Source organism: Phacochoerus africanus, chromosome 8 (genome assembly GCF_016906955.1).
Source record: "Phacochoerus africanus isolate WHEZ1 chromosome 8, ROS_Pafr_v1, whole genome shotgun sequence".
NCBI classification, from domain to species: Eukaryota; Metazoa; Chordata; class Mammalia; order Artiodactyla; family Suidae; genus Phacochoerus; species Phacochoerus africanus.
Genome location: NC_062551.1, coordinates 56788588 through 56799922, shown reverse-complemented (window position 1 = coordinate 56799922; position 11335 = coordinate 56788588). Strand labels below are relative to the sequence as shown.

At 43.9% G+C, this 11335-nt stretch overlaps 1 protein-coding gene and 1 pseudogene across 1 annotated transcript; both read left to right on the top strand.

Moving 5' to 3' along the window:
• Nucleotides 1-111: 111 nt before the first annotated feature.
• LOC125133250 (zinc finger protein 525-like) lies at nt 112-7271 on the top strand. The gene is made up of 2 exons (XM_047791366.1): nt 112-362; nt 7020-7271. The coding sequence occupies exons 1-2, from the start codon at nt 348-350 to the stop codon at nt 7269-7271; spliced, it is 267 nt and encodes an 88-aa protein (XP_047647322.1). The 5' UTR covers nt 112-347.
• A 2350-nt stretch (nt 7272-9621) lies between these two features.
• LOC125133249 (zinc finger protein 665-like) lies at nt 9622-10259 on the top strand (annotated as a pseudogene).
• The last annotated feature ends 1076 nt before the right edge of the window (nt 10260-11335 follow it).

Here is an 11335-nt window from a genome sequence, read left to right as displayed (position 1 = left end):
TTAGGTTGTCCTGTATTCATTTGTTCCTTTAGAATGTTTAAAGTTTGTTTGGTGAGGGCCTCACCAGGAGGGGTGCATGGTGTGAAGGCAAGTAGTGTGGGGAAACTCCCTTGCTCTCTGTGCGGGAGTCTCCTGTCCTGAGTCCCTCCTGGGACAGAGGGCAGCAGAGGCCTGTCTCTTCCACATGGTGCGCCTCCCCTGTGTGTGTGGTTGTGGCACTGGAGCGAGGTATGGGGATTCCACGCCTTAAACAGCATCTTTGCAGCTGTGAAGATGACCTCTAAAGACTCACACTGGCCGAGGAAGAAATCCAGGAAAAGAAGAAGAGGAAAGAAAAGGTGTCAGGAATGGCCGTTCCTCAGGTAAAGTCACATTTTCATTTCATCTTCAGTCGTCTTTCCTGAAATACCCTTCTTTGATCTTGATTATCTTGTCTGACTCTAAAATATCCTGCCTGACACCTGTACGTTCACAGTCACTCAGAGCCCGACCCGCAGTGCCTGTCATCTCCATTTAGATTCCATCTCCCCCTGACTTAGTGACCTGGAGCTTGTGAAGAGGCTCCACTGGGCATCAACCTGAGCAGGGCTTCACACCGATGGATTCACTTGGGGTTTCAATGCTATTGGGCAGCAGGGATGGTTTAGAGGCCCCATCTGGATGTACTGCCTGTTCTCTGTAAACCAGGATGAAGAAGCTGCAGACGTTCCTTTGTGGTGCAGCAGGTTAAGAATCTGGCATCAGAGTTCCTGTCGTGGCTCAGTGGTTAACAAATCTGACTAGGAACCATGAGCTTTCGGGTTGGATCCCTGGCCTTGCCCAGTGGATTAAGGATCCAGCATTGCCGTGAGCTCTGGTGTAGGTCGAAGATGTGGCTCGGATCCTGAGTTACTGTGGTTGTGGCATAGGCTGGCGGCTACAGCTCTGATTAGACCCCTAGCCTGGGGACCTCCGTATGCTGTGGGTGTGGCCCTAAAAAGACAAAAAAAACCCCAAAAAAACTGGTGTTGTCACTGCAGCAGTTTGGGTTAGGCAATTTGTTCTTTTTCTAAGGCAGTTGAAACTAAATGACCCACTCACTTGAAAATCTTAATGGTTGGGCATGGAGTAGCAAGTTTGGACCAGGCATCAGTGATAGATAATGTTTTATGGCTTTTTTTTTTTTTTTTGTCTTTTTAGGGTCGCACCCCTGGCATATGGAGGTTCCCAAGCTAGGGGTTGAATCACAGCTACAGCTGCCGGCCTACACCACAGCCACAGCAACGCCAGATTCGAGCCGTGTCTACGACCTACACCAAAGCTCATGGTGACACCAGATCTTTAACCCACTGAGCGAGGCCAGGGATCCAACCTGCAACCTCACAGTTCCTAGTTGGATTCATTTCTGCTGCGCCACGGCAGGAACGCCCTAGAATTGCTTTCTGATTTTCTTTTGGCATTGTTCCTTGTGTATAGACATGCAGCTGACTTTTTAGCCTTTTCTAAAGTGTTATTTGATGGAACAGTTTTCTGATGGAATTTTTACAGTTTTTATGTATACAATCTTATCATCTTGGAAAGAAGGTAATTTTACTTCTTTTTCATTTGGGGAAATTTTGTTTTCTTTTTCCTACTTAATTGCTCTGGCTAAAACTGTCAGTACTTTGTTGAGCAGTAGATCAGAGCATATGTCTTCTTCCCTCCTTCCAGATCTGAGAGGAAAAGCTTTCAGTCTTTCACCTTTGAGTATGATCTTAGCTGTTCTCTTTTGTATATGCCATTTATTATGTTGTGATAATTTATTGTTTCTAGTTTGTGTTTATGTCTTTTTTTTGTCTTTTTGTCTTTTTTTTTGTCTTTTCTAGGGCTGCTCCCACAGCATATGGGGGTTCCCTGGCTAGGGGTCTAATCAGAGCTGTAGCCGCCAGCCTACACCACAGCCACAGCAACATGGGATCCAGAGCCCCCGTCTGCAACCTACACAGCAACGCCAGATCCTTAACTCATGGAGCAAGGCCAGGGATCGAACCCGAAACCTCACAGTTCCTAGTCGGATTCGTTAACCACTGCGCCACGACGGAACTCCTGTGTTTGTGTCTTGAAAGCTTGTTGAGTTTTATCGAATGCTTTTTTTTTTGTATCAATTGAGATGATAATGTGTGTTTTTTCCCTTTGTTCTGTGAAATGTGGGATATCACATTAATTGACTGTTGAATGTTAAGTCCTCCTTACCCTGTATATGAATAAAAACCACTTGGCCACGAATTCAAATCTTTTTATTTTTTTTTATTTTATTATTATTTTTTATTTTCCCACTGTACAGCAAGGGGATCAAATTATCCTTACATGTATACATTACAATTACATTTTTTCCCCCACCCTTTCTTCTGTTGCAACATGAGTATCTAGACAAAGTTCTCAATGCTACTCAGCTGGATCTCCTCGTAAATCTATTCTAAGTTGTGTCTGATAAGCCCAAGCTCCCGATCCCTCCCACTCCCTCCCCCTCCCATCAGGCAGCCACAAGTCTTTTCTCCAAGTCCATGATTTTCTTTTCTGAGGAGATGTTCATTTGTGCTGGATATTAGATTCCAGTTATAAGTGATGTCATGTGGTATCTGACTTTGTCTTTCTGACTCATTTCACTTAGTAGGACAGTCTCTAGTTCCATCCATGTTGCTGCAAATGGCATTATGTCATTCTTTTTTATGGCTGAGTAGTATTCCATTGTGTATATATACCACATCTTCTGAATCCAATCATCTGTTGATGGACATTTGAGTTGTTTCCATGTCCTGGCTCTTGTGAATAGTGCTGCAATGAACATGCGGGTGCATGTGTCTCTTTTAAGTAGAGTTTTGTCTGGATAGATGCCCATGGGTGGGATTGCGGGGTCATATGGAAGTTCTATGTATAGATTTCTAAGGTATCTCCAAACTGTTCTCCATAGTGGCTGTACCAGTTGACATTCCCACCAGAAGTGCAAGAGGGTTCCCTTTTCTCCACACCCCCTCCAGCACTTGTTATTTGTGGACTTCTTAATGATGGCCATTCTGACTGGTGTGAGGTGGTATCTCATAGTAGTTTTGATTTGCATTTCTCTTATAATCAGCGATGTTGAGCATTTTTTCATGTGTTTGCCGGCCATCTGTATATCTTCCTTGGAGAACAGTCTATTCAGGTCTTTTGCCCATTTTTCCATTGATTGATTGGCTTTTTTGCTGTTGGGTTGTCTAAGTAGTTTATATATTCTAGAGATTAAGCCCTTGGTTGCATCATTTGGAACTATTTTCTCTCATTCTGAAAGTTGTCTTTTTGTTTTCTTCTTGGTTTCAAATCTTTTTAATGTGGTGTTGAAGTTGGTTTCCTAGGAATTTGGGGGGGGGGAGCCACACTTGCAGCATGTAGAAGTTCCCAGGCTAGGCATCAAACTCATGCCATAGCCGTGACCAAGCCTCTGCAGTGACAATGCCTTAACCTGCTGCACTACAGTACTCCAGTTTGCTAGTATTTCATTAAGGATTTTGCATCAATCTTCATCAGGGGCCTTGGTTTCTAATTTTCCTTGCTTGTTGTGTCTTTCTTTGGGTCTTTCTCAGAATCACGACGGCTCCATAGAAGGAGTTTGCCTCTGTTCCATCTTTGACTCTTTGTAAGAATTTTAGCAGGATTAGATGTACTTCTTTTGTAAATGTTTGGTAGAATTCTTCAGTGAAGCCGTCTGGTCCTAGATTTTTCTTTGAGGGTTTTGATTACTCCTTGAATTTCTCGAGTTATAATTCAGTTCAGACTTTTTATTTCTTTAAGGCTTAGTAGGTTGTATGTTTCTACAGCCTTACCTGGTATATTCTAGATTTTGTAATTGGTAGGCATTATTATTTGTAGTAATCACTGATAATCCCATCTTTGACATCACTTGCAATCTTTCCTGTTTCATATCTCTTTTTATTTTAACCTTTTTTCTTTAGTCTAGGTAAGGGTTTTTCCATTGAATTTTTTTTTTTTTTTTTTTTTTTTTGTCTTTTTGCTATTTCTTTGGGCCGCTCCCACGGCATATGGAGATTCCCAGGCTAGGGGTCGAACCGGAGCTGTAGCCACCAGCCTACGCCACAGCCACAGCAATGTGGGATCCGAGCCGCATCTGCAACCTACACCACAGCTCATGGCAACGCCGGATCCTTAACCCACTGAGCAAGGGCAGGGACCGAACCCGAAACCTCATGGTTCCTAGTTGGATTCGTTAACCACTGCGCCATGACGGGAACTCCTCCATTGAATTTCTTCAAAACACCAACTCTTGGTTTGTTTTTCCTTCTTTTTTTTTTTTCTTTTTTTTTTTTTTTGATGCTTTTTAGTGTCGCACTCACGTCATGTAGAGGTTCCCAGGCTAGGGGTCCAACTGGATCTTCAACTGACAGCCTACACCACAGCCACGGCAACACCAGATCCGAGCCACATCTGGGACCTACACCACAGCTCACGGCAATGCGGGACCCTTAACCCACTAAGCAAGGCCAGGGATCAAACCTGCAACCTCATGGTTCTTAGTCAGATTCTTTTCTGCTGTGCCACAATGGGAACTCCTGTTTGTTCTTGTATTTTTCTGATTTCTACTTTGTTTATGGTTGAATCTTTCTTTTTTCTTTTTTCACTTTTTAGAGCTGCATCCATGATACATGGAAGTTCCCAAGCTGGGGGGTGACTCAGCTATAGCTGCCTGCCTACACCACAGCCACAGTGATGCAGGATCTGAGCTGTGTCTGTGACCTACACCACAGCTCATGGCAATGCCAGATCCTTAATGCACTGAGCAAGGCCAGGGATCAAACCTGCATCCTTCTGGATCCAAGTCAGTTTGGTTAACTGCTGAGCCATGAAGGGAACTCCCTGCATTCTTGTTTTTAATATTATTTTCTGTCACAGTCTATCCCAGGAGACTGGATATAGTTCATTGGTCTCTACAGTAGGACCTTGGCACCCACGGCATATGGCAATTCTTGGGCTAGGTGTCGAATCGGAGCTGCAGCTGCCAGCCTACACCAGAAACAGCAACACCAGGTCTGAGCCCCATCCTCAAACTACACCACAGCTTGTGGCAACACCAGATCCTTAACCCACTGAGCCAGGCCAGGGATCGAACCTGCAACCTCATGGTTCCTAGTCTAATTCGTTTCCACTGTGCCACAATGGGAGCTCCCCAACAATGTATTTTTTTACGTATTTTTTTGTCATGATTTTTAATTCTCCAAGACTTACCATTCCACAGTGGAAACTCCTTATCTTACCATTGTGATAATTATTTTTTTCTTAATCTGTGAAAATAGTGTGTAACACTAGTAACTTTTCTAACTTTGTATCAATGTTTCATTAGTGGAAAACAAGGAAAAAACAATGATTTAAAAAATTGAGGAGTTCCTGCTGTGGTGCCCTGGTGGCATCTCTGGAGTGCTGAGATTGCAAGTTCAAAACCCAGCCCAGCATGCAGATGAAGGATCTGGCATTGCCACAGCTGCCGCTGCAACTCGGATCTGAGCCCTGGCCCAGAAACTCCATGTGCCACAAGGCGGCCAAAAAAGAAAAAACAAATTGTCTGAAAATATGTCAAAGAGATAAGTCTTCTCATGCCAGTTAATTTTGTGTTGACATGTGTTCAGTGCATGGATGTCCGTGGTTTAGATAAAAGACATCATGATTTCAAAACTACATATGTTTTTGCCGTTGAAATTCTATCCTCAGTATATACCATGGCCTTGAATGTTTTCTGCATTATCGTATTAACGGTTTAAATAGTAGGAAGATTACTGGCATTTTATGAGCATGTGTGTGTGGCCACGTCTATAATGGCCTTTCGTGCTGTTCCATGTCGTTCACCTTGCATGTCTTTCTCATTTTCTTGGGGATCCCTCTGCCAGTGTGCTTTCAACCCTCCTTTATGTAACTTTGATTTCAGGCTTCAGTTCCAGAGCCCAACCCCATGAGTTCCAGTGCTGCTTCTGTCATTTCTCTTTTTTCGTTTTTCGGCTACCCTGTGGCATATGGACGTCCGTGGCCAGGGATCAGATCCAAGCCGTAGTTGTGACCTGTGCCACAGCGGCAGCAACAGCCAGATCCTTCCACCCACTGCGCTGGGCCAGAGATCGAACCTGGGTCCTGGCGCTGCAGAGACAGCGCCAATCCCATTGCGCCACAGTGGAAACTCCTTTTTTTTTTCCTGATTTCTTACTGTCTTGACTTGGTGTTTCTCCGAGCGTCTCTGACACAAGTTTGAGCTCTATAAGATGGACACAGATCTTTCTTTAGTGAACTGTAACATTGATAACAAATTCATGCTCTCAAAGGACTTATCTTAAGTACAGTTTAGACTATAGGAAGTGTTCAGACACTTTAAGTCGTTGCCGTTGCTGTCATTATCACATTTGAAGATTTTGGCTTTTCTTGAAAGCCGTTCTGGGCTTCGTCATCACTGCAGCCACTGCATATAGTGTGACTCATCTTGGAAAATGAGTGTCACTCAGTGTGTAGGACATAGTATCTGACCCTTCCACATAGACAACTCTTTTTGTTTTTGTTTTTCTTCTCATTTTTGGCTACCCCACAGCATATGGAACTCCTGGACCATGGATCAGATAGGAGCCACAGGGGTGACCTAAGCCACAGCTGCGGTGACGCCAGATCCCTAACCCACTGTGTAGGGCCGGGGACCGAACCCCTGTCCCAGAGGCGCCCAAGACACCACTGACCCCATTGCGCCACAGCGGGAGCTCCCACATCGACAACTCTTCGTTGCATTTTTTTTATCATGTGTTTTATGGATTCTCCATAAAGATGAAAAATCCATACTTATTGGAGGATATCCTAATCTCTTGTGAGACAGCATAAGAGTTGAAATTAAGGGACACACAGGATGTTCCAAATACCTCAACACAGGACTCTCAGAATACGTACTTCAACTGAATTGATCCTTTCCCCTTCTCTTTTCCTTTTGAATGAAGGTGAGAACTCTCTGCATGGGCTCTTGGGGTAATGGGTCTTCCTTTCAGGGACCATTGACCTTGGAGGACGTGGCCATCGAGTTCTCTCTGGAGGAGTGGGCCGGCCTGGACCCTGCCCAGAGGGCCTTGTACAGGGACGTGATGCTGGAGACCTGCAGGAACCTGCTCTCCCTGGGGGAGCATCACTTCCCTCTGGGAGTCGGGATCTGCCCTTGCATGTGGTACATTTGCTGGTGTGTTGCCTCTTTAGAGGCCCTGATTTGGTTGAGTGCTCTGATAGCCCTGTTGACTCAGCTCTGATGCAGTATCATGCATATAAACCGACCCTTATTTTATTATTTTTATTTTTTGTCTGTGCCTGTGGCCGGCAAAAGATCCCAGGGATTGAACTTATGCCACAGCAGTGGCAAGGCCAGATCCTTAACCCACTGCACCACCAGGGAACTCCGTAACAGAAAATTTTTGAAGGAGAGTAACTTCCTTCATATGTGGTAATATTTTCCTACTATAGACAAAAATCACCCTTTGAAGCCAGTTCATAGAATGACCAGTGTATTCTAGGATACAGGACAGAAAGCATCACAAGACCTTGACCTATAAGTCCTTCCAGTTTCTCTTTCTGGCTTTGAGCAATGTCATAAGAGCCTGTCTCAAGGGAACTGTGACAGTGTGGTTCACAGGAAAGTCTGTCACCTTTGAGCCTCAGTCGATGGTGTGGGGATTTCTCCTGAGAACAGTGCTGTCCAGATTTACATCCTCGTATCTGTGAGGCTGTTGATGAAACTGTGGTTCATGCCGTATGTTCTATCTCTGTATGTGCCTCTGTATTTTCTACGTCCACAGCTAATTTTTTTTTTTGTCTTTTGTCTTTTTAGGGCCACACCCTGGGCACACGGAGGTTCCCAGGCTAGAGGTCTAATTAGAGCTGTAGCCATCGGCCTACACCACAGCCACAGCAACGCCAGATCCGAGCCACATCTGCGACTTACACCACAGCTCACGGCAACACCAGATCCTTCACCCACTGAGTGAGGCCAGGGATCGAACCTGCACCCTCATGGTTCCTAGTCAGATTCATTTCTGCTGCACCACGACGGGAACTCCTTTTTTGTTTTGTTTTGTTTTATATATATTTTTAATTTTTTTATTAGGTATGTACCACAACTTCTTTATCCATTCCTCTATCAATGGGCAGTCAGGCTGCTTCCATGTCTCGGCTATTGTAAACAGGGCTGCCATGAACATTGGGGTGCATGTATCTTTCCAAACTATGGTTTTGTCCAGATATGTGCCCAGGAGTGCCGTTGCTGGATCATATGAGTTGTTTTTAGTTTTTTGAGGAACCTCCATACTGTTTTTCCATAGTGGTTATACCAGTTTCTGTTCTCACCAACAGTGAAAGGGGGTTCCTTTCCTTTTTCTCTGCTCCCTCTACAGCATGTGTTGTTTTTAGACTTTTTTTTTTTTTTCCACTTTTTAGAGCTGCACCTGTGGCATATGGAAGTTCCCAGACTAGGGGTCAAATGGGAGCTGCAGCTGCCAGCCTGTGCCACAGCCACAGCCACAGCCACGCAGAATCCGAGCTGCGTCTGTGACCTGTACCCCAGCTCACAGCAATGCTGAATCCTTAAGCCACTGAGCGAGGCCAGGGATTGAACCTGTGTCCTCATGGATACTGTTTGGGTTCGTAACCCACTGAGCCATAATGGGAGCTCCGTTTTTAGTCTTTTTGATGATGGCCAATCTGACTGGTATGAGGTGGTACCTCATTGTAGTTTTGATGTGCATTTCTCTAATAATGAGTGTTGCTGAGCATCACTTCATATGATTTTTGGCCATCTGTACTGTATTCTTTTGAGCAATGTCTATTTAGAACTTCTGTTCATATTTTGATTGGGATTTTTTTTTTTAGCATAAAGCTGCATGTGGTGTTTGTATTTTTTTTTTATGAGCTGCTTGTAGGAAGTTTCATGACTGTGTTTGGGATAAGTATTACATTCAGTGCAGTATTATATATTCAACTTGAAACATTTATTTATGAATTTTAGTGAACAGACTACCTATGCTTCTTTGTATTTTGTAGATGTCTTTCCTGTACGTGTGATTAAGCAAAAGCGAACAATGATACAGGGGAAGTATTGCAGACAGTGATGTGGGGAAGGCCTGACGTCTATGAAGTCAAACATGTTTATCTCAGTGAAATCCGGGAAAATATGTTTGCCTTTGAGCATCAGTGGAGAAAGGATGAAAGAGATGACAAAGGAATGCCTGTGATCCACGGCAGAAATCTCACTGATGGAAGCGATCGACATGGTTTAAAGGATGCAGGAATCGAGTCTGTTAGCAGTAGGCTTGGATTAAACTTTGAGGATAACTTGCAGATATTTCAAACTGATGGGGTAGTTTATGGCTGTAATGAAACTGTAGTTTCTCATTTTCACCCCTTCAAAGAGTTCTCCCTCTTGCCCAAATCCACATTCCTGATACATAGGAGGATGATAGTCTGCGTCCCTCCGACCTGACCCAAGACCAGGAAGCACACAGGGAAAGGGCTTATGAATGTTCTGAGTGTGGGAAAGCCTTTCGTCATGGTTCAGTTCTTAGGAATCCTCACGTAAGCCATACTGAAGCGATAATACCTAAGTGTGACATGTGCATCAAGGTCTTTAGCACAAACTCGCACCTTGCTGTTCACAAGAGAAGCCACACTGGAGAGGAACCTTTCCAATGCCAGGGGTGTGGCAAGGTCTTTAGTCAAAAGACAACCCTTGCACATCATCAGAGAATTCACACTGGACAGAGACCTTTCAACTGTGATGAGTGTGGCAAAAGCTTTAATCGCTACTCAAACCTCTCTAGACATCAGATAGTTCCTACAGGTAGAAAATTATATACCTGTGATGTCTGTGGCAGTGTCTTTAGTCGAAAATCAAACCTTGCAGATCATCAGAGAGTTCACACTGGAGAGAAACCTTATAAATGTGATGAGTGCGGCAAATTGTTTGTTACTGTTCACACCGTTCAGCTCATCAGAGGATTCATACTGGAGAGAAACCTTACACATGTAATGAGTGTGGCAAAGTCTTCCGTGAAAAGGCTACCCTTGCAAAGCATCAGAGAGTTCATACCAGAGAGAAACCTTACACATGTAATGAGTGTGGAAAGGTTTTTAGTCAAAAAGCACATCTTTAGCTTCACTGGACAGTTCATACTGGAGAGAAACCTTACACATGTAATGAGTGTGGCAAGGTCTTCAGTCGAAATTCACACCTTACAAGTCACCAGTGAGACCTTTCACATGTTTCGAGTGTGGAAAAGCCTTCTCTCAGCTCTCAACCCTTATTAAACATCAGAGAACCCATACGTGAAAAAAACCATTTAAGTGTGATATATATGTGGGAAGGGTTTCCGATCTCAAAGTTCAAGAAAAACTAAAATATCATGAGTGTGGCAGAGCTTTTTGTGCAGGCAAGCCTCATTTAATTCATCTAATAATTTATATGGAGAGGAATATTCCCAATGTAATGATTATATCATACTGTTTAGTCAAAATTCATACCTTATGAGCTACCAAAAATTCCTACTAGAGAGAAAGAACCCTTAGAAATGTAATGAGTGGTGGAGTTCCCATCATGGCTCAGTGGTTAACGAGCCTGACTAGTATCCTTGAGGACGCAGATTTGATCTCTGGCCTTGCTCAGTGGGTTAAGCATCAGACGCAGCTCAGATTCAGCATTGCTGTGGCTGTGGTGTAGGCTGGCAGCTACAGGTCTGATTCAGCCCCTAGGCAGAAAGAAGAAAGAAAGGAAGGGGAAGAGGAGGAAAGAGAAAGAAAGAAAAGAAAGAAGGAGGGAAGGAAGAAAAATGAATGTAATGAGTGGCAGATTTTTCTTTTTTTCATGTGAGGATGTCTTAAATTAAGGGGCAGATTAAAAATCACATGGGGTTTAACAGCAGCAAGTTTGGGTTTGACCTCTAGCTTCCACATTTATTGTCATGAACCCTAAGTCACTTAGTCATAATGGGTTCAAGTTTCTCCATCTGAAAAAAGAAATGGGGAGCCTAGGGAATCAGTGGAGCAATGCACCCGAAAGCATTCTGTAAACCAGAGTGCTGTACAAATGCTGACCTATTATTTTTATTTTATTTTAAAAATTTTTTTATTAATTAATTTTTTGTCTTTTTTGCCATTTCTTGGGCCGCTCCTGCTGCATATGGAGGTTCCCAGGCTAGGGGTGTAATCGGAGCTGTAGCCACCGACTTACGCCAGAGCCACAGCAACGCCAGATCTGAGCTGTGTCTGCAACCTACACCACAGGTCACAGCAACGCTGGATCTTTAACCCACTGAGCAAGGCCAGGGAC